This window comes from Haliotis asinina, chromosome 3 (genome assembly GCF_037392515.1).
Source record: "Haliotis asinina isolate JCU_RB_2024 chromosome 3, JCU_Hal_asi_v2, whole genome shotgun sequence".
Taxonomy (NCBI): domain Eukaryota; kingdom Metazoa; phylum Mollusca; class Gastropoda; order Lepetellida; family Haliotidae; genus Haliotis; species Haliotis asinina.
In genome coordinates, this window is record NC_090282.1 from 6,335,350 (window position 1) to 6,360,405 (window position 25,056).

The 25,056-nt window shown below is 41.0% G+C and overlaps 1 protein-coding gene across 1 annotated transcript in view; it reads left to right on the plus strand.

Annotated features, from left to right (window-relative positions):
* Nucleotides 1–10,382: 10,382 nt before the first annotated feature.
* LOC137277300 (uncharacterized) overlaps nt 10,383–25,056 on the plus strand; it is a 39,169-nt gene continuing 24,495 nt past the window's right edge. The window contains exons 1-2 of the mRNA XM_067808959.1: nt 10,383–10,619; nt 14,869–15,206. Of these exons, the coding sequence (XP_067665060.1) occupies nt 10,383–10,619; nt 14,869–15,206 (575 nt within the window). The remainder of the gene's footprint in view (nt 10,620–14,868; nt 15,207–25,056) is intronic.

Consider the following 25,056-nt stretch of genomic DNA (forward strand, 5'->3'; position numbering starts at 1 on the left):
TTAGGTAACTGTTAGCAACGGCTTTGCGACTGGCAACGTGTCCCATGCATATACTTGGGACTTGTATAATGTCCCACTTCTTTAACTTCCATTAATAAACTATTTAATGCCTTGATGTACTGTACGAAATCCGACCAGAGTTGGACCCATGCAGCCGAAGTGGTAATGTCGTTCCAGTACACTGTTGATAAGCTCCACATTAATCAAAGAGGCCTGTGTCAGTGCTACTTTCACTCACTTAATTCGTTATTGATGTGGCATGTTGGTAGAGATACAAGTATTGTCACACACCACTCATTACTGACTTAAAGTACTCACACGTTCGTGTGTATGCTCTGACATGCCCACCCCATTAAGCCACATGATATTGTTCCAGGATTAATCGTCGTAAATAAAGGGCTTCTGGAATAGATCAAATTATCTTGTTTTGATTTTGCCAATCCAAGCAGAAATGTAAACCAAATGCGTCCGTTATATACTGTCCCAGCAGTGCTCGTTCTTGTCTGGGACAATGCGACGACGCAAGGATGAAATGTCTGTTGAAACTATAATTGTATAAGTCAGTGCTGCTTGGTAAAAGTTCATTCCTATAGTGAATCACGACAGGCAAACAAATGACTAACTAAAGCCACACACCGTGAGTGAGTTGGCGTAAACACCGTATGTCGTGTGAGGAATACAATGCTTACGCCTAATTATATGGGGAGACGGGGTACCCTACTGGCTGAAGCGTCCGCCCGTTGCGCAGAAGACCCGGGTTGGATTTCCAGAGCAATGTGTGAAACCCAGTTCTGTTGTTCCCCGCTATGATGTTGCTGGAATCTTGCCAAAAGCGGAGTAAACCCATACTCACTAGCCCACTCAGTGGATCGAACCCCGTCCAGTGATAATGGAACAGGGCGTGGAGTCATCCCACAGATGATATCCTTACCTTGTCAGCTTGCTGACGGGGTTACCCTCTTTGGTTATGTGGACAAGGCGTCCGACTTCGGATCAGAAGGTCCGTCGTTCGAATCCCAGCAGGAAATTTTGTGGCCCCTACAATAAGACCAGACAGGCCTTTGACTGGTGCTTATTTAACGTACAGAGCTCGGGATAAGGGATTCTGTGATGAGAGATGCAAACCTTAGCAGATATACATAACACATGACAATGGATGGAATCGATACCAATAGATAAAACGCCGGTCTTGTGTGGCATTGCATGCGTCAATACTCATAATTAAATAGCTTCTGTTCCAGATGGTAGTTAGCTCTGAGCTTTATGTTCACACAGATTTATATGATATAACTTGCATTACGAGTTACTTAAGTGTGGTCACTATTTCCAGGAGAACAGTCGCCTAGGTGCCATGGACAGCAGTTGGCTGCGATACATGCAGTAAGTACGTCTCTGTTATATCTCACCGTACCGGTTTCTGTGTATCAAGTCACATAATTTATATTACTGTGTGTATTATGATTTATAGAGATATAGTACCTAGTAGCTCAGTTTTCTAAGTCCAGTCACACCATCAGATTGTTATGTGTGATGTCAGCCTGAAGATTGCGTTAACTGAGTGCACGTGTACCCATGTTCCACGTACATCGCTCGACAGGAGGTAAATCCCACAAAGCAAATACACATGAACTATCGCTCGGTTGTTTGACTCGAATCAAAGAGCATTCACATGAAAGAACAATCCCTAATGATTCGGCGTGTACGAAATTTGTAATTGTAGATTTGTGGTGTATGTGCAATATACATTTTATTTGCCTTTAATGTTTTATTGTGATATATAATATATACATGTGTCTCATAGACCACATAGATGCCATGTAATACGTTTTAACTGTGTCATTATGTAATGCATATTCGCGAGCTACACAATAATGAAATATGTTTCTTTTCTACATTCGTCTACTAAAGCGTGTCAGGGTGGCTTTAAGATAACCGTCACGGGTGGCTTTAAGATAAGAATGACACGGGTGTCTTTAAGGTAAGCGTGTCAAGGGTGGCCTTACGATAACTTTGCCACAGGATGTTAAGATAAACGTCACACGCGGGTGGCTTTAAGATATCGCTGGCTATCGGTATGGATCATTGATATCGATAATCGTTTACTAAATATCGATCGGTTATCGATCAATATCGGAGTAGTAACTCTCTGTAAAGATGCCAAAATTGTCTGAAAGGAGTGAATATATTTGACACCACTGACGGTTGTGTTACTAACAAATAGCGTCCTGAACATGGGGGCAGCGCATGATTAAATTCCTAACTTTGTGTATATTGTGTGAGTAAACTAAAAACTCTTTTCTTCACAAACGTTTATGTACGATAAAATCGATGACACTAAATTCAACTGGACAATCGTCAATAAGTTTTCCTGTTGGCGATATTTCCGATTATCGGTGTTTTACCCAGTTTGCTGAAGTATGTAATTATCTAATAATCTGCTTTGGAACATTATTTGTCATTATAAAATCAACAGTGTGCAGTAGAAACACAACGATTTGTCAGTCATGTGGCCAGAACGTAACGTATACGTGTCAGATCCATCACAGAACTGACTACTTTTCAGTCAAAGATGAAAACCTAGTTTTTCGCTGAAACATGTTGTTAACCATTTGCAGTTTCTGTGCAGACTCCAACAAACAGGCACTTATATTACTAAACTGGCTCCTAGCGCTATCGAAATATCTATTATACAGAGACAATATATGCTTCACTATGTATAGAGTGAAAAAGCCAAGACTTGAAGTCAGAAACATGAAGTCAGAAACATGCTTTTATTAGTTTCGTACTTACAGCCTTCTCGATAAGTCAGCTAACCTTTGGGTAGAAGACTGATCACAAAATCAATTATGTTTCACTTTTATAACGACGTTTCCGGTAACTGTGACACAGAAGGTGGTCGTGATGCTGGCGAAAAAACGATAATTCAGTCGTGAAAACGAGTTAGGTAAAGCAACATGTAAGGAACCAAGCATATCTGACTGTATGCCTGCTCCTCCAATCTTCTTATCTGTGCTCACACAGGGGAGAAAGTGATGAAGTATGTCTGGTACGAAGATGCACGAATCAAACTCTTACGTTGATAGTTAACATAATAGTATGTAGGATGTTAGTGATTTAAACGGTATCCAATGGGTCATGAAATTTAACCCCAGCAGCAAGATGTTTACCTCTTTTATAAATGTATTTATGTTACTGAGATTTGCAAAGTCAGTTGTTATGTGGACTAAGCTGAGGACGGCCAGTCTAAGTCATCTGTGGGATGTTATATATAAATCAGTGCACAAGTCAGAGGCCACACTCTCCACCTTTGGCACTAGGAGAATTAAGAGTCACTCGCCTGGGCTGAATACGAAACGGGATAAGCCAAAGTTCAATACCGATTGCAAACTGATGAGAAATCAGTTCACAAAGCCAGAAAAGGTTACATAAAGCTGAAATTTAATGGTTGAGGTAATGTACCGGAATTTTCCCAAAGCTTACATTTGTAAATAAAGTTATTAATAAACATGGGAAACATAGAAGCGATGTCTATAGAATGTTCGGATAAGTACCTAACTCGGAAAAGATTATGAATAATTTATAGACGTAAACTCCACATGGTGAACTGACAGTGACACGGTTGTTGAGGTGGAAGAACTTGGCATATGTATTTACATGCAGTGCGGTAGAAGTGCAATGATATCATCGGGTGTGCACAAAATGACTATATAACTGACTCTCAGACTCCTGAAGGTCAATAAGCACACGAAGCAGCCCTGGAATTTAATCGGTATTTCCAAGAGGAACTGAATCTTCTCTAAAGGAAGAAATATTGTCATTACCACTTAAACAGGACTCCGACAGTGCTTCTCTTCAATAGATAATATCAGTTAGGTATTGCTAACTAATACATTGACAAGTGTTGACAAAACCTCTGTGGTACATGATTTGTAAACAGCAAATCTTGTGTTTTAATAAAGATTATAATTCGGACGATATCCTCGCAAATCTGGAATAACCTAAGAATGTATCATTCTTTTGTGCCTATGCTCTTTTGGATTTCTTTTTTCATGTATAAATGCCCCAATGAGACTAGTTAGCTGCTTTGCCTAAGGGTCTTTAAGGGTCACTATGTGTATGGAGAAAACACATTTAACATTTCTTTAGCTTGTGTATTGATTAAAATCTTCGCCCCACAACTTGATGGTAAATGGAAACGGTTGTTATGGGGACAACGTCTTTATTACAATGGAGCGTCTGTCCATAATAATCGTGCCTGTTCATCCTGCCAACTTCTAAATGGAACTTTGGCATGTGTTGAATAATCATGAGTATGGCAAAGTACAGCCATGATAATGTTCAAAGAAAAACTGACGTCACTGCTGAAGCTCTTATCCAGCCGTTATACCCTTAGCATAAAGCCCTCGTCACCAAAACCTCCCCCTTTCAGAACACATGGCTTTTGTCTGCACGTGTTCTGTCGTGATCTCGACGAAGAAGGAATCGTCAATAATAGTTTGAAAGAACCGTTCTCCATTCACCTCCGCCACCATAGTAGGCGTTTAGCCGCTGTCTGCCCCACTAGAGACGCTGACGTCAGGGTGGGGATCTTGCACGGATGCTGTAGATGCGTATTCGCCGTCAAGGTGTTCTCGCAGCTTCACCTCTGCTGCCAGGTATCATACGGGTTGTTGAGGTTGCTGGCTGGAACCTGTGCACCAGGTACACGGTTCAAACCCACACGTCTTGACGTGGGCCCGTTACTGGTTGCCGGGCGTGATTCTTCTGCTGAAAATGTCACCATGAGTGGCAAATAGTTCGAGGTACCAGGTATAAGTATGCTTATAGCTCTCTCGCGGTCATTTTCCCCGAGAAGCGGCATGTCGAAACTGTTCCAGAACGTCGAATAGAGGTGTTTTCCAACCTTTTCACTTCTTAAAACTGCATTGAGTTGAAATGATAAGCGTCGTGTTGTCAGACATCGAGGTCACTGTCCTGGAAAATGTTACGTTTCTTGCAGACTTTGCTGTTTTGTCGACACACCTTTCTACGGTTCAAATCGTATAATTCCATCACAGGACACCACAGAGAAAACGTCATGTGGCAATAATTTTTGCGTCTGAGTATGTTTACGTTTAATATGGAGAAGCCATATTTAACCATTTTGAAATGGAATTAGTATCAATCTGTTGAGTAGGTATATAATGACTACTGATAGCTACTAATGAGTTCTTTGCCATGGCAACTCAACACCTATTGTCAAGCGATTCCATTTTTCGTTGTGAAGTATTCTAAAACACATAAAACGCACTCATGATGAGTAAATATTCGCTCAATAATCCCTGTATAGTAATCCATTTTGAAAATGAAATCTTTATATGTCATTGTCTATGACATGCTCCAATAAAGATGAGCGACATTATAGCATATGTATAATAAGTATATAATACAACATATTGCATTACTCTTGTAACGTGAAGAATGATATAGTAGGGAACATAGAGGACCCGTGCTCATAGGAACCGACTGTAGTAGCTGGTATGGTATCACCTCCTGGGTTCATGTTTGCCACAGTAAGTGGCTATACGTGGTGGGGAAAGGTACAAACATTCGCTGTTTGTGGAGAATATTATATCAAACATAGATGCCGGTCGGTCGTAATTATAACGTCTACCCACGTGATTCAGTGTGTGTACCTACCAGCAGATGAGCAATTACCAAATACACTGTCAACACACACTTGAGTGGAGATCAATACACACCTCGCAGGAGATTGTTTGATGAAGTAATGCAATTCCAACTAATTATCAAAACTATTACAAAAGCACTTTGGACATTTGCATTCCTAAACTGACATTAAAGTGTAGAGAGTGAGATCCCTCAACCCCAAGTTTGATGAAAGGATGCCCAACCGGATGTATTGTAATGTTAAGCTACACATCGTCAGTGAAAACATTCGTTCATATTGTCCAATTAGATAATGTTTGGCTTCCTTTAACAACAGCCGTGACAAGTTTGGAAAGTGACCTTCAGCGACTATGGAGAAAGTTGTCCACAACCTATACTGTGTCCATGGTAGGTAATGTTGTATGTAAATTATCAACAAACTATTAAAGTATATCCAGTTTGATATCACCTTCACACATGTGTCCTCAGAGAGATGCAACTGCAGCGCCACAATGAACGTGACCTTTTAACAATCAGCGTCTGTGGAACTGTCCATGCACCGAGTCGGACTAGAGTCGCCATCACCTTCACCCACTAGTGGCCAATATTGTTAATATTGCTGCAATACCAGCACATCATCTACCTAAGATTTATTGTGATCCCTTTTCGAACTGTCCAACCCAGGGAATTTGGAGAGGTTTTGTAATTTTCAGTTGTGTTTCATGGAAAATTATATGAATAGATCTCTGAAAACCAGATGCATGCGAATAGGGTAAGCATTAGCGATTCGATTCGATTCTTTATTCAGAAAAGATTTGGGCTATATGCCCCTCGTCATCAGTTTACACTGTATACATGGTACAGTATGGTTATTAATTGAAATATACACAATGTTACATTTGCAAAAAAAGAGGCTGGACAAAATATTTCGGTACTCTCATGCAATAACTTTATGTATTTACATAATTTTGCAATACTATCTTTAGATGGGTTTGTTAATAATTCCAAAAATTTCAACATACTTGGTTTCTTCCAAAAATGAGGTGTAATCAGCCATTTACGATGTGTTTTGGCACAAATGAAAACAAAATGGTATTCATCTTCAATTACATTTACATTATTTTCTTTACAGTAGATACAGTAACTTTTCTCCTTGTCAGGAGCTGGAGCTCAGCCGGCGGTACCCGCCACTCACACAATTTGCACAAGTGATTTGACTCTTTAATCGATATCGATAATGTTCACTGTGTGCAATTCAACCCGATGGCCACTTGTGCAAGTGCATGTGCCCTGTGTTAACGTTGACGTAAACGTCGATCGAGTTCATCCGGCGGACGCTCTGTTGGCTGAGATCCGGGAGGCCATGTCGAGGCACTGACGTTTGAATTATGAGCTTTTCGTGGGGTAGCGTTGTTAAATTGAATTATCTTCCTAGATCGGAAGAAGATGGCGTTGATAAATTTGGTCGATATACCTCTTTACAGTCAGATTCCCGCGAACCACTACCATCATGAAGTAATAGCTCAATATTGTAGGATACGGCTCTCCACACCATTGCGCTTCCTTCTCTCAATCCGTTGTACTGTCGAACCTAGGTCGGCTTGAAATTTTCGAATCATATCCCCTCCGTGAAGAAAGTCAAAGCTTAAAAGGAGAAACTTTGATTCCCACTTCTGGCCGACTATTCCTGATTATTCGATTCGATACCCCCTCAAACAAGGCATATGTCTGCAGCTGGTATTAGCACCCCGATAACGTAGATGAAAGATATAACAATCCCCTGCGCGTGTGGTGACTTGCTTTTCCACTACTCTCACGATCTTGTAAGACCGGGACATTGGACCTATAAACTTGTTACGGTTCTCTGGTGTATGTTGAAATGACGTACAACTGCGAACTAGGTGTCTCCCAATCTCACTGGTTACGCTCAGTCTCACCGTTTTCCCACTTCCAAAAAATCTGCACAACAAATTGTTGGCTTGCAAGTGACCTCTTATAATCACTGTTCCTGATTGTCCCTACTTGTACATGTGGTTTGCTATTAAATTCTCTTCCAGGACATGTTCGAGCAGTCTGTTAATCATTTAATAGTTTTGTATGAGGCTACGCCAAGTGTAAAACGGTTTCATTAGAGTAATACTATTAAATCTTTTATAGAACATGAACAGTGAAAGATATTTTGTCTTGATTTGAATGCCGGAATACTGTAAACACAAATATTATCATTTTGTCCTGTGCGTGAGAGACACGTGTGTTAGGAGTGTATGTGTTTGTAGCCTATCGCTGGAAACCGCTACATTTGCCAGTGTCACGACTTCATGTCCATGGTGCGTGTAGTTAAATGTCGGATTCCGAAGTGTTTCAAGTCGACAGCGGTGGCTAATGTACGGCAAATTGAAGAGGAGATAAAATCACTCATCTGTTGAATAGACTGTGTCTGTGCATTAGAACAACTAGTGTGAATGTCCCTCCATACTTCATGGAGCGGGTTGCTTCGCTTAGAAGGGTCATCGTAGGTTCAAATCTTAGATTGCCTTTCTGTTTTTAATTGAGAATACTATATCAGTGTTCGTAGGTTTCACCAAAATAGTGAGTGGGTCAGTGAGTGAGTGATGTAGTGAGTGAGTATGGCTTTACACCGTTTTTAGCTTGGGACACCAGAAATGGGGCCTGTGAAGGTCTACCCGGGGTAGAACAGACCTTCAGCAACCCATGATTGCTATAAAAGGCGACTCTGCTTGTCGTAAGAGGCGATTAACGGGATCGGTGCCCAGACCTGATACATGTCATCAGTTCCCAATTGCGCAGATCGATACTTATGCTGTTGATCACTAGACTGTCTGGTTCAGGCTCGATTATTTACAGACTCGATTATTTATAGCTTTAGTATTGCAGAATGCTTCGTAAAACTAAACTCACTCACTCAGAAATGGGCATCACACATTGTGTCCCTGTGATGAATCGAATTCGGATCCTAGGCGTGAAAGGCCAACGCTCTAACCGCTAGGCTACACACCCACACCTTCACCAAAGTAGTTACACGAAACTGACACATATACTAGTAATATGTAAATGGCAGTGGATATAACTGGAATAATAGCGTCATTTTTTACTACCCGTATTCCTTTTAGGTTGTGTGTCGGCAAATAGTCAATCCTGATCATTCTTTTGCAATGACCTTTCTTATGCAGTTGAAATTAATGGCAACTGTGATGAAAATGTTTTTTCACAAATAGATTCGTTTGTTTAATATATTTTACATATGCTTGTTTTGTTGCGTAAATTACGAGGGACAATTATACACATAGAAATACGTTGATTCTAATATTCGTCGATTTTATATTATGATACACGATGCCATTTAGAAAGTGGTCAAATGCAACATATGTCATATTTCGGATTTCACTTTCTTAGTAAAGTACAAATTCTAGTACTTATTTGGTTGAGTCCCATCCGGGATTCGAACCCACGCCCTCAGAGTCACGCACCTAATCGCCAGCACACAAAGTCAGCCGCCTAGAATTTGTACTTCACTAATAAAGTGAAATCCCAAATATGACATATGTGGGATTTTTAAATTGAAACACTGTGCAAATACAGAAATTTGTACACAAAGAATTTGGTATGATAGCAACAAGCAGCAGAGAGATATTAACCATTAACAATTGCATTATAAAATTAACTTTACAAATCAATACAAATTACTGCAAAGCGATTATAAGGTTGTACATTGAGGCAGTGGAAAATTCTTTCAGAACAATTACTACAAGAATATAAAATCAAACAGCAGTGGCAGTAGCAATAACAACAGCGATGATAATATACTCCCTCAAAAAAGAAACGCATCACTAAGTTTGAATTTTGAATTTTCTTTGTATTGATGCAGGCAAAATTTTCCTAACATCTTCCATGGATTTGTAATTTCGTATGTGTTTTTGTATCAAAACATCGCATCCAAACGCACCCACCCTGCATAACGCCTATTTAAAGGCATGATTTTGTTTTTGCGCATGTATTGTCACAGAAAGCAAAATGTGCACGAAATGCACGTGAAAAGTGGGATGCACATCGGGTCGCTGATAGTTGTCTCTCCTTCATTCACCTTTTCCGCCACTTTCAACGTGAATGAAAATGCCGAGACAAAGCCGTGCAAACTGAAACATCGTCATAGGACTTCTTCAAGCAGAACAATCCCAGCATGCCGTCTCCCGCCGTATGGGAGTCCATCAGAGCACAATTTCTCGTCTCTGGGAGGGATGGCGCCAACAGAACTCCGTAGAAGATAGGCCAAGGAGCGGACTTCCTAGAGTGACCAACAGAGCCCAAGATCGGTACATCCGGGTACATCACTTACGTCATCGTACTGCTACAGCAACCAGTACCGCCATGAACATACCCGGATTACGCCGAGTTTCTGCTCAGACCGTCAGGAACAGGCTTCGAGAAGCAGGTCTAAGAGCACGAAGACCCTATTTTGGCCTTGTCTTTCGTCAACGTCATCGACAGCGTCGAGTACAGTGGTTCAACAATGTGCAGAACTGGCCCTTGGCTAACTGGCGTCGGATCTGGTTCAGCGATGAGATTTCTGTTGGAGTGACGCGATGGAAGGATGAGGGTTTATAGACGCTGTCATGAACGTTTCGCCAAAGGCTGTGCCCCCCAGGTGCACAGATTTGGGAGGGGGGTTGAGATGATGTGGGGAGCCATGACTTACCCTGGAAAAAAGTGATTTTGTGATGGTCCAAGGCAATCTGACCGCTCAGCGCTACTGTGCTGAAATCCTTCGTCCACACCTTCTTCCTATTCTCAACCACCAGAGGGAGCTGCTCCAACAGGATAATGCCAGAGCGCACACGGCACGTGTCACAACAGATTTCTTCACCAATGAGAACATCAATGTGTTGCCATGGCCATCCAGGTCACCAGACTTGAACCCAATAGCACATCTGTTCTCGACAGACGTGTACGACAGCGTAACCCACAGCCGCAGACACTCGGACAACCTACCACAGCTCTACGGGCAGAGTAGACTGCCATTCCACAATATCAGATCCAGAGACTATTCGATCCATGCCGAGACGATGTCGTGCAGTCCTAGACCCTTATTGGGGTCACAACAGATACTGAATTCAACGCCACCTAGCGCCTCTGTGTGACTACCTATTGGACGTTTTCTTCTCCGTGAATAAGACGGATATCCCTATGCAGATTTCCATTGAATTGTGACCATTATTAAGAACAATACTGTGTATTCAATTGATTGATATAAAATAGCTTAAAACTATATATGCGTTTCTTTTTAAGTGAGTAATATTTACATAGCAGTAACAGAGAGCAAGTTTCTAAAACAGGCAGGATATATAGGGAGAGGATGATCTTCACCTCCCACCTTAATGTAATGAGAATGACAACGGCGAACAATACTTGGTATACAGTCCAAAACAATGCTTCCGGAAATATTCATGCCATTCTGATCTTGCCTGCGCTTTCCCTAAAGAAAAGACCATCCTTTCCTTCAACGTCCGTTCAGTGAATCGTACCTGAAACACACGCTCCTGCACATGCTGTTACCACATTCCATTGCAACAACTCACTCTACAAGCAAGCCTAGCTAGGTAGTTTGGTTTGCTATGAATGGCTATAACTGGCACAGTGGCATCGGTATTTCTAATGCAATGTACATGTAATAGTAATCATTGACGGTTGAATCCCAAACTGATTTTCAGTAAATCATGGTTTCTAGTCACAGGTTGTGCACATTTACCATTGTAGTCAAACTGAAACTTGTGAACATTCTACTTTCTCTACATACCGTAAAGCGATTAGGCAGCTGTACAATCGTGATCTCAACCATTACCACGGAAGCAAAAGCAGGATTTGATACGATCGCCAACACAGTTAAAATGCTTGCCATGACCGGATTTACGTACAGTTCTATAATGGGTTACATCATATGCGTGACATTATGGTTCCATAATCGACTCCGCACAATCCCTGCCTCAATATGGGTATTAATGTTTCAAACCGGGTTACAGTGATGCTTGTATACTAATATTAATTGTAATGTATGTCAACCGATCCTTTCACTTTTTGTGAACTAAATATGCTTCAGTCAAGGACCAATATAAATATCTCGCCGACGTTACTCGTGAACGTTCCGAAACGGATCCGTTCGTGTTGTTCCCCGTCTGTTGGCACCGACCCCGAAGTAGCTGCATGGTGTTACTGGGAACACAGAAATGGTTAGCAACAACGCCTAGTGCAACTACGGATTCAAGCATCCCATTTACAAAGCAATCGCTCATTTCCAGACAGGCGTGTCATACCTTTTACGTGATTTGACTGTTACAGAGTTGTTTTCTGACAATAGCAACACGTCAGAGGTAGAAGCTGTTTATCAAGGATAGTGCGAATACGTTACAAGTTGTTTATTCCCTGGATTTTATTAATGCGGTGGCCGGATCTACATGGTCAGCATGGACTTTCACGACAAGGTTGAGGATTCTGAAACAAACCTAGGGGCAATTCCATTTTATTGAGATTTTGTCCAGGAATTTGTATTCGATGGTAAGGTTCTTATCTTATGTCGGAAAAACGTGTTGATCACAAACATGTAGCACAATTAAACACGTTTGACAAAATCAGTAATGACTCATGTGTGTAGCTTCAATTTAAATCTTCACACGAATTTACATTTGGCAAAATATAGAATGTCCATATACACTGAAGGAATGCTGGTGCTCCTGGTTTATATGGTGTCCGCAGTGGGGTAATTTTACTTCGCATGTGTATGGAATGTGAAAGAATAAGGGACGTGTACTTTTCAACTCCCGCAGGAATCATGTGGCTTTCTTATCTTGGATCGGTTAACATAAAGTTGTCTTTCTTCAAAGTAATTAATTCAGTCCATTATCTACTGTGGCTTACATGGAGCGACATAAATCAGTTCAATCAAACCTCTTAGCAAACCCACACACAGTTATATTGCCGTCGGGACGTTAAATATTAACTCACTCAATCACACATAGTTAGCACTTATTAGGTTAACTTCTTTGAGTGGCATTTCTAGAAGGTGAAAGTCAGATATAACAAGTATATATGGGTGACAACTTCCTGTAATTCAAGAGCAAATGCATTGTTTTAATTTTATTATGAACTCGAAGGTAAGTCACTGTACAAATGTTTCACTTGCAGGAATACAGCCGTTATCAATTACAATGAGTTTGATATACTTATCTTGTACCTTTCGTATTCTTGCTTTTAAATATCAATGTAAACATAAATGATGACAGAAGAGTCACATTTAACAGCAATCAGTTAACCTGATATTTCAAAGGGTTTATGAAAACATAAGCAATTGTCTGGTGGCCAATCAAATGTCCTAGAGTCACTGGCGGTGTATCTATCCACTTGTACAATATCTAGCTGCATGCAGAGTCGACTGTACAAGTTTGTCACGACATTCTACAAAATCATAACACGTTTATTTATAACTCCTAATTTCGTCAGGTCTGTTTATATACGTATGGATTAAAACGATTTGACAAAAGTTGAAAAGAAACAAGTGGTAAATTTAGATGACTACGATATATATGCGCTGCTGTTTTTAAATGAGCTGCGTTTCACTTTTAACTTTATTTCAAACACAGGCTGTGTAGGCAGTAGAGGATATGAATATAACAGTTTTCCCTGTTTAAGTACAAGTTACAAAGTCGCTAGTGATGACAAGTCTCACATGGACTTATACGTGTGGTTTCCCAAAGTTTTCCTTTATGTGAGGGGAATTCAGTGCAGATTTGTTCATGAAACAAATACAGAAATAATCATAAAGTATGAATTTAGTTCAATGAATCCTAGAAGTGCGGGTTTTCACTGATGTTTCGTACATAGGCAACATCACTGGTCTGTTGTGAAGGTAACTGTATTTTAAATATATTTATCTCGGGTTTTATAAACATATATGTACATCACTGTGATGAGGGTAGACTATCATACGTTATCTGTCTGTCACGAATTACCTTAAGTACATCACACTCTACAGAATCGAGGAAGGTACTATAGCTCATATATATCGTCGTTCCATTGAAGTAAGTGCAGTGCATGTGACTGTTACATTCGTCCTCGCGATAGTGCTTATGTTGGCCAGGTTAGATTTCAAGATATTTACCATAGCTACGATTGCTGCGCACACTGGAAAAACATATGTAAGCAATGCCATATAGATCTCAGATTTCACGTGTATGTCCCGTCATTACCAAATCTGAGAAATTCGGCTCTTCGTGTGATGTAAAACGATTATAGTGTGTTTAGTTTATTACTACTAATCTAAACTATGACTAATAAGTGTCATTAGGTTCTCCTGCAATCTCTCTCCAATTAGCGCCACACAGTTTAATCATGACGCCGAAACCCTATATACCAAACAATGATCGGCATTTATCACAGTGTGAGGAGTTAGGCCACACTAGAGGTGTGTATGTTCTTATGTGATTTTATGTATCAGAGGCGTTTTACGTATTCAACGTCTTCTGCTGTCCCGGGAATATACTCTTACAGATGTAGCTAATAAACATTGCAATACCTCTGCTACAAAAATCTTAACGATTGAGATCGGTGTGTAACTGTAATATTCATAACATCGCTCTAAGGTCCAGTGATGCGTCACGTCCCAGATTGTAAAGTTTGTTTTAATCGACAAGTTTGACAAAGAGCTGCAGTGATCGATGCTTGTAAATTCTGATGAAACTGATTAGTCGTTGCCGTCAGTGGAGAGGCTGGCGGGGATAGTTGTGGTCCCGTTAAACACAAAACGTACATGTTCACCGACAGTTGACTGGGTTTCAACAAACACATGAAGAATTACGGCATATGCATATCCATGAGAGACAGTCATTGCTAACTAGATGCCAAATCATTGGAACTACACCATGTCACATGAACTCATTTACATATGTACCTGAGTAATTCTATTTGAAGCGTGTCCTGAGGTTTGACGAAACACTTGCAGGAGAACTATAGTCAGGTGACACGTTGATAATCACTGTATTATTCCGGAATCGAGGGTTTCTGATATTTCAACACTTTCTTTGACTGGAGTACACTGCCGATCTTGCATAGGTTTGATAGCGGTTAATCGTTCCGAGTGCTTTCAAAGACATTTCTCGCCGTGTGAATCAAACTGGATATAGCGGAGTTGTAATACAAGTGTGTTTCCATTGATAGCGCGCTTGTCAGAATCGCTTGAGTCGTGAACGGCTGTGGCAGCGTTCTCTGACGAGTAACGTAGAAGCAGGAGTTCCTACCTCCCGTCACATGGAGACTCTCTTCATGGAGGAACGTTCTTTCTTTCTCGACAGGCCGCAGGATGGGAGAGTGAATGGAATTGGGGAAAAACAGTCAGGGGTGAAGCCAGTTGTGTCTGGAGACCCGCTGAACACTGAGGTTAAGCCCCGCCCAAACGGCCGCCCGTCCCTGAGGGATGTTTTGATGGACTTCTCCCAGTCGACAACGCTACATGGACTTAGATACATTTGCCTTGATGGAGCATTTCTGGCGAGAAGGTAAGTACACATCACGTCATGCCCTCTCCACCTTAAAACTGAGATCGGTTGATATATTCCAAACGCTTTTTCATTTTGAATGTTTGTTTATGGTTGTCACTGTACATTGTAATTCAGTGTGACTATTCTTTCAGTAGAAGGTAATATGATAGTGCAGTTCCATCATAATTGTGTAGGAAAAATACGTAATTGTATTTTTCGAGTTGTAATAAATGTGTTTTAATTAACATTTCCATCATGTCTGTTGTGGTGATATTATCACTGTTGGTGGTCAAACTGAAGCCCTGTACGTGCACAATGAAGCGCTCTTAAAAACTGCCACATTTTCAATCCAAACTGATACTGTCCAATTTTATTGATTGTCCAATCAAATTCGAGTGTTTCACGTAGTTATTGTAGAATGAAACGTTATGTATTACCCAGGATTTAACTCAACGTCACGTTGTCGGTAGTATTTACCTTAACGGTACGTAGTAGCGAGGACTTAACATTGACTTAATGTCACGTAGTAGCCATGATTTGACTTAATGTCACGTAGTAGCCATGATTTCACTTAACCTTACGTAGTAGCCATGAAACAACTTAACATTGTGAATTAGCGAGGATTTCACTTAACGTTACGTAGTAGGTAGGATTTAACTGAACGTCACGTACAGTAGTAGCCGTGATTTAACCTATCGTTATGTATTAGCTAGGATTCAACTTAACGTTACGTAGTAGCTAGGCTCTAAGTTCAGTCTTCCTGATCTGGTGAATGTGGTTTGTTAACCTTTCTAATGCTAGCCTAAACGGTTTCAGAAATGTTTAGGCTAGCATGGACTTTGGCATGGACAATATATCGGGTTTCGTCAAGTAGCAAACCTGTGCAATCACGTAATTGGTAGAATAATCAGAATAATAATACTACTCCGGTCTTTCCTTCCAACACCGATCTAGACTGAACTTCCGTTAAGTGCAACACGTAACATCCTAACTGTACACGTGATAATCCCAAATCGGACACTCCTGAAAGCAAAATTGCACATTGTCAAACATAAATCCAAATGACACGCGTCTTCAACTCAGCTCCCAGATGTGTTAAACGTAACTCGCACCTTGCCGCTGTTGAAGGCCCTACTAGACACTGCCTGTGTCGAGTGACATAGTGTCTTTTGGGGACACCTGACAACATAGTAGGATCTTCCTTCCTGTCTTGTTAACACCAGGTGCCATCCCTGTAACTGTCACATTAGCTTGGGTGTATGTTCCTCGATCACTAAGCCATACACTTTATCAGGATTCAACCGTTTCTTTTAGTGATAGCATTACGTAGAATATGCAAACGTGACCAGTGACTCTGTTACTTAAAGGCTACTGCAGATTATGTCTCTTCCATGATGTCTTTAGGTTGTTTGTAATTTAAGTATAGCCTCGTGACAGTATAGTACACCGTCAAATGGGCACAATATAGGATGGTTTCAGACTGCAGGAAGCAGGATGCATATGTTCAATAGACTTGAAATATGTACTTTACGTCCACTTAAAGTACAGCACGATAGGTTTCTATTGCCACACTAGAGTGTAGTGTTTTAGCTTTAGAGTGAACTTACAAGACCCACGGTCTACTAATCCGTAATGCCTAGGTTGATATTTACTCATTTCACCTGCCATGCCAGGATATGACAGAACAACAACCATGTTGTCTAAGAGCTGTGATTGGCAAGCACAAGAGTTAAAATGCCTCCGGTGACAAGTTGTAATATGGACATTTACCAGCATGCAGTCATGTATATGTTACAGAAGCACAACCCGTCTGTGATACCGCACGGGGCTCATTCATTACATGATGTACCTTTGCTAAAAAAAGTAAATATATAGTACGATAGTAGTGTAAGTTTGAAGTTATAATTATAATTTTGCATATCCATAAATGATGATTGTAGTTGTCTTTATCTGCTGGCCCATGGAGATGACGTTGTCGTAGTGTCCTGTCGTCCGGGGAACAATGTACACGGAGAGGCATTGTCCCGGGGAGGGCGTCCTAGTTCACCATGTCCCAGGACGGCGACATCGGACTGTCCCAGCCAGGATTCTGTGTCCACTTCAGTATCAATAATTTAGTGTCCAGTGTTCAACGTTTCAGAACTTGCTGTCTCTAACTAATGGGGACTTACTGCCTCCAGTGACTCTGATGAAAGAGAATATTGTATAATTGTCTTGACATTCTGTTAGACATATATGTGCCTCGATACTTTACCATTCTTGGCATTGTTCGTTGTTATTACACGTGGGTCAGTGGGTGCCATCAGGAGTTGTTTCTTCTGGTATATAATTCCAGTGGATGCCTGAAATACTTACCAGACACCAAACCCTACATTTGAATACATCGGTAGCACTGTAAGTATCAGTTCTCTGACTGGGCACCGCTGAAGATAATATATGGTCGATTCCATGCAACTTGTAATTCTTTTTTCCAAAGTAAAGTAAATTGCAACATACTTGCCTCTTATGAAAATCAGTTATGACCCTTTGCATTTGAAATTAGGATATACTAATGTGTTCGTCAGTGGAACCAGAAACATATTTAATGGTATTAGTAGGTAACGTGATTTTTAGTACCAAACCCAACTTTGATTTTATAACATTTTTTTAGATTAATACTTGTGAGAAATATTACTGCATTTGAGTACCTTACATATTAATGCTGTAAGAAGTAATACTGAGCATAGCCTTATGTTACATTTACATGAATTAACAGAGTCATTGAAAAGTGTATTCGTGGGTAACGCAATAGCATACGTCTTGAATAGAAATTACCAAACATATTAAGCTCTACACAAACATTTCAGGGGATTCATTCACGAAATGTTTGGCTACCAGATCAATAACGTTCTGTTCATTCAAAACATAAGTCACAATGAATATGGCCTGGTTTTGGTCTCCCATAAGCCTAATTATTTAATAAGAAATAGCCATGTTATAAATGGCGTGAATCGTATCACTTATGCGGATATGATGCGCACCCTGAGATAAATGAAAATAGTAATGCTGAAATATTATGGTTCCAAACATGCCGTGCGCACTCTTTGTTGCAATTAACCATAAACCTCTTTGTCGGTGGGCATTTTGAAATACTCTTTTGTCCACGTTTATTCAAAGTTACGGTATATGTGGCAGTATAGTTTGTGCAATAAACACGATAAACGTCAACATACACAAAACTTTATAGTTGGCGCTCCCACAATTAACTTAGCATTCAAACATCTACCCATAACCTAACTGTACATGGGAAGTACATCAGTGTTGCCAATAAGGTCATAACTAATATTGTCTCTAACAAAAAAATGTTTGAGACTAGACGGATTAGTGGTCGTGCTAGTAGACACAGGTGACTTGGGGAGTAGGGGTCATGTCTCCAGCAACCGATGTTTGAGACTAGAAGGATTAGTGGTCGTGCTAGTAGGTTCAGATGACTCTTTGAGTCGAGGCCATGTCTCCAGCAGACTAGAAGGATTGGTGGTCGTGCTGGTAGACTCAGATGGCTTGGGGAGAGGGGTCATGTCTCCAGCAACCAATGTTTGTGACTAGAAGGATTGGTGGTCGTGCTAGTAGACTCAGATGACTTGGTGAGTCGGGGCCATGTCTCCAGCAACCAATGTTTGAGAGTAGAAGGATTGGTGGTCGTGCTAGTAGACTCAGATGACTTGGTGAGTCGGGGCCATGTCTCCAGCAACCAATGTTTGAGACTAGAAAGATTGGTGGTCGTGCTAGTAGACTCAGATGACTTGGTGAGTCGGGGCCATGTCTCCAGCAACCAATGTTTGAGACTTGAAGGATTGATGGTCGTGCTAGTAGACTCAGATGACTTGGTGAGTCGGGGCCATGTCTCATGCAAGCAATGTGTGAGACTAGAAGAACTGGTACCCACGCTGGTAGACGACGCAGGACAATGTTCATAAACCGATCGATCATTTCGGGGCCCCTGCCATATTTCTGAAATAATACCGAGAACAGTAGACTAACAACTAGTCTCTGAAATGAACACATTTTACAGAAAAGATCAGTTGATAATGTAAAAATATGACTTGAAAATCAGCCCGAAGAAACTATACATATTCTAGACGTGGGTGGGCTTTCTTTCATATATTTGTTTTCACGGTCTGTGTGACACACTACAAGAATGGCTTCATGTAACACACAACTTGAACTCCCATTGTATTGATGGAATGACAGCTAAGGTGAAGGCGTACCTGAGTATATCACAAGTGTGATGTTGGCTATATGTTCCTTTGTATTCGATAAGTGACCACATCAAGCTGGGTATGTGCTGCACGATGACGTGTTCTCTCATCTTGACGCTTTATGCTGCTTCACAAATATCTTCCTGGCAGTGGTGGAAGAGACGTATTAAGCACCTGGCGAAATCAACTACTGTGTGTGTGTAGTCCTACTGCACACATGGACATCGTGATGCTGGACGTGATGAAGGACAAGTTGTTTGCGTCTACTGACTGTGGAAGGCAGTCCACATCAGACTTCTTCATATAGTTAGCAAAAAAAATGATCATTAGCAGTCTCCATCATTGATGCTGTACACAATGAACTTGCCATTAATTCAGAAAAAGATATCAATAAGAGTCCCTCCCTCTCTTTCTCCCCTCCCCCCTCCCTCTCTCTCCCTTTCTCTCTCACTCATCTATTCTCATAGTCACACTGTCTACGAACGATAGTAATGAATAATGTAATGAGATCAATATATAACAAAAGCGCTGATCTGAATATTGTTCAGACATACATGTGGAGTGAAGGTTAGCATGTTATTCTGAACATGATTGGGGGTCCGTAAGTACACACAATTAAACTCTTCCAGTACAAATCAGCCGTTTGTACTATGATCTCTTCAGATCATATAAACAGGTCCATTCAATTATCTAGGTGATTGTAGCACCAAACGAATTCGATTTTCTTTGTATGGATTAGATTGTGCAACGTAATCGACTAACGTAAATGTTTTGCTTGCATGCGATAGCCTAAATGAGAACAAAGCCTTTTCAGACATTCAGAACGCACAATTAAGGGATGTTAAAATATAACTAGTTTTTATATATGTTATTATTAAGTTCGTATTGAAAAAGGGTTGATTCTAGTGTACCTTGAAGATCGATACTCTGTTAACCACCCAGTACGGAGCCTACCTTGTAACTATACACTAGTATGCAGCATCAAGCACCACTGATGGGTCACGGCCAGATAGTGGTTGCGAAGGTCTGGTTACGGCGGGGAAGGAGATCTGTAAATCAAAAACGTACTTTGCGGACGAAGTGATTTTTGTGTCAGTTGGTGTGGTAATGTAGTGTTGGTAATGTAGTCTTGGTAATGTAGTGTTTGTAATGTAGTGTGGTAATGTAGTGTTTGTAATGTAGTCTTGGTAATGTAGTGTTGGTAATGTAGTGTTGGTAATGTAGTGTTGGTAATGTAGTGTTGGCCATAGTCACAGCAAGTAACACCATTATATCCCGAATCTCCTGTACAGTCTGTGGATGGTTCCCAACACATATACTAAAGAAGGTCGACTCTAACTGTTTACAATACAAAAATACAGAAACCGTATCAAAATGTTATGTTAAAAGATTCTGTGAATCGATCATATATCATGAATTCATGCAACATTCAGTTCTGCGAAACACAGCTTGTGGAGTCCTGGCTTGCAAATATAGTCAGGTGTGTCCACGCGTGATATCTGGTCTAAACTGAGTCATTTGTCGTTCTGTAAATGCATTTATTTGAATTCCATTGTAAATAGAAAAGCTGTACTTTAAACGGATAAGAACACAGTTCACGTATTAATCACAGTCCCATATAACAGCACAGGCAAACGATTCAGAAACAAGGCGACATAAACGGCAATAGACACCGATTCTATCTGGGGGTGATGGTGGGGAATAGCTGATTTTTTCGTGACGGTAGTGGTAGTTGTGTTAGTAGTGTTAGTAGTGTTAGTAGTGGTAGTTCTGGTAGTTGTGGTAGTAGTGGTAGTTGTGGTACAATTGGTAGTAGTGGTAGTAGTGGTAGTTGTGGTAGTAGTGGTAGTTGTGGTAGTAGTGGTAGTTGTGGTAGTTGTGGTAGTAGTGGTAGTTGTGGTAGTTGTGGTAGTGGTGGCAGTGGTGGTAGCTGATGCTGGTAGTGAAAATGTGATGGTGGCAGGAGTGGTGACTTTGGTGACAGTCGAGCCTGGACCAGATTAACACCATGAAATGGGTTTATGAATCAGCAGACAGAACTGAACTCGGTTCATTTCGGAAAACCTTTCAAACTTTTAGAAATCACATGCTTGTCTACGATACTTTATTTGAATGTCGAGGAAGACCTTCCCTGATATCTAGTATTAACAATTATGGTTCATCTTTGATGCAGGGATTTGGCTGTACATTTGCTGGGGCCACCATTATAAGTAGTGCGGATTTTCATGTAAAGCTTTAGAATCGAACAACTTTCATTTTTTTTGTATTAATATGCATCAAACACTGAACGTTCGCTTCTTTATTTGCTATCATGAATCTGCTGTCTGTACTGTACAAAGCAAGTGTGGAATAACACAAAACAATATTCAAATATATAGGGCACTTATCCACCTAATTCTAAACATAACCTGAAACATCATCAAGCTGAAAAATAGTATTACATTGAAGTCATATTATCCTTTATTTTACTTTCGATTTTTTATTTTGTTAACATTTGTCTTTTAATGTTTACATTTTGTCACATTTCTGTGAAAAATGTCCAAAACCGGCCAAAATGTGCCCCCTGGAGGCCACCAAATGTCCACCCCGGCCAAAATATGCCCCCAGAATATCATTCAGAGTGTGCTTGTGAGCACAGCGTGGCGTGGGTGGTGGGTTGTTGGTAGCTCATTAAGTACAACAGAGACCGCTGTGATCTGAGTGCCCTCGTGTTATCTATCTGACATGCCGTTTACAACACTTACTGTGACTTCCGTCAAGTAGCTACCTCCCTTGGGACCTCACCTTTCCCAGTTCCAGGGATTGAAGGTCCCTGGTAGTTGTAGCTGTTGGCTATACACAAGGGCATGAGGTAATCGTGCCCGTGCATCTTGGTGCCATGCAACACCATCAGCTGGCTAACCAATGTAACATACAAAAAAGACAGACATCTCATCTCGCTTTCCGCTGTATATACTACACAGCGTTTGCTAAGGATCGCCACTTTACAAGTTATTACGTCAAAATGTAATAGCCCAAAACTCTATTGAATGAAGCCATGTTCATGAACTAAACTTGTTGTTGTGGGCCATCTGATCTGTGAGTTCTTTGCTCGACATGAAAATTAACTGACCTTAACTGACACGTCAAAATCAAAGCGATTTCTTTGCAAAACTCAATATCACTTAGTTTATCCACGTAACGCGATCACACGCTGACACCATCGTTCCATGCCCCATGTAAGTGTTTTGGTAGTTGAGTAGGGAACATTGTTTTCCTCAGTAAGAGCATTGCCGACTTCTTACGGTGTCAAAGGGACGATCTGCAGCTCGTTACAGTTGTGTTCAGAAGAGCTGGGATCTGAGGAGACTGAGTCGGTCATTCCATTTTTCTGTCGATAAAGGACGTCTTTGACGCCCAGCGGGCATATGTGGTTATTGCAGTCGTCAGAACAGTTCTGAGTTCCCTGGTAATGATATGGCACGACTATGTTCTGATACGCCCAAGCACAAGGTTCTCAAGCACCCCCACCACATGGGTCCCATGCCTGCATGCCGATGTTCGTTCATCGTGAAAATGAGCTCCTATACGACTAACACAATGTAGTGAGATATTTAAATCTGTATTTGCTGGATACAGCCACAGGCTTAACCCGGACAAACTTTGTGTAGTATGAACACAGCATTATCTCTTAGCTGGACAACAATCTGTGAGTAACATCCACGATATTTTCACAATTGAATATCAGCATGCATATAACATTTATTTCATCAATAAACCTCTGAGGAAATGGATGCCACTGCTGGTGTAAGTGGTGCAGCTCCATAAAGTCAGGGATGACCCATATTGTGGACAAGGACTCCAATACACGAGGAGCGCTTGTCTACTGGGAGTGTCTCGCTTCGTCCACTGAGGCATGGTGGGCAGATATCAGGATATTACCTTGATCAAATAGCGATCAAAGTGCCTCAGCAGGATAAATCAGTCATGCATAAACATGGTATCCGTGGAGGTCCTTGGCGATCTAGTCCGAATAGATGATCGGGCACCTGGACAAATGACTATGATAACCATCGAGATAGTAGACAAAATCTATGATTCGTAAAATAGACCTCTACAGGAGCTGAGACCGTTCACCAGTGATGGTAACTTGATACAAATTGCTAAAATCATCAGCGAGAATGGTTGTGATATCCTTTCCCAAACCATTATCTATGCTTACATCTATGGGTCTTTTCCCGAATAGTTTGATGCTACCCGTGTCATTTCGTTGCTGTATATAATGGTAGTTCTCGGGTAAATCAGTGTAACAGGGAAATTATAACAGTTCAGTTACTGACAGCTGCGTGATTACTGAGAGCTGCACAGGGACGAGAGAGTATTTCGTGATTCCGTCGATACTTTATAATGTATATAGGGAGACAGAAGACATTTATTGTGAGAAACAGAATACATGAGACCAATAAGGAGGAATTAGTTAACGCTGAATCACCCGTGAGTAGTTGTCGGTAATTCTCCGATCACGAGACAAACATGATGTCAAGACAGATGGGATTTCGAACGATCACAAACAGTGCATTTAACTTCGTAGCATGTGACAAAAGTAAGATTATACCAACACTAGACACGTGGTACTGGTTCAGACTCGGTGGATGGAGTAGATTATCAGTCGTCATTAGAGTCGGCAGATCGAGTCTAGTCTTGGTTGTGTTGTTCCCCATTGTCCAGTCCTGTCCTAGTCGCTTATTTTTATAGTTGGAGAAAATGAGACACAGTACAGTTATTTGAGAACAAAACTGTGTTCCGCTAATGAATGTATCCAGTATACGAATGATATGTTGATAGTCAGGTGCAGCCACTGGGGCTTGTATTGCTGAAAATACGTCCTGAGTCTAACAAGCGTACACTGATATCCATATACACATTAAGAAGGGAAAATGTATATGGATATCACTGTACGCTCGTTGGACAAGGACATATTATTTTATGCAATATAAGCCTCTCACTCCGTGTCCCGTGCCCATTAGAACTATAAGATAATGTCTGACCTGCCACAGAAACGGACGGCAATAGGTTAGATATAACTGCTGTCGATTCCCCTGGCGTCTCAACCCCGGTTACTCTCGGAAGGAGATGAACTCCAAACACGGCAGTACCTAGTAAAGAACCTTGACGGAGATCCATGGTATCAGAAACCCACATGGGTCAATGCGTCCACGTTATGTTCTGAACGCATGCTAAGTTCATATATTATCAAAATAGAGGCGTGTACATCAGATGTGAGGCAAAGCTTAACAGCGAGTTTAATAGCTGGTAAGATGAACCAGATTAATGATATTAGTTTTTCCAATTTCCTTTATTTGCCTGTAGTCCGTATCATCAGTTTGGAACTACAGCTCTTTCCTTTCTGCAATGCGACAGCCTTGAGTGAAGCACACCTAGATTTTCTTCCCATCTCACTGGGGATCCTGTTTAGTTCATGTGGAGTTGTATGTTTCCATCAAAATGTATTTTCAGAGACTAAGCGTTAGTCTAGCATTTTTTATCAAGAGGTTTGATGTGAAGTGCAGCTGCCTCTCCATGGGGCAGGCATATCTGCCGTATTGCCGTGGTAGCCCCGTGGCCGCACGTGGGTGCAGCCCCAAACATCC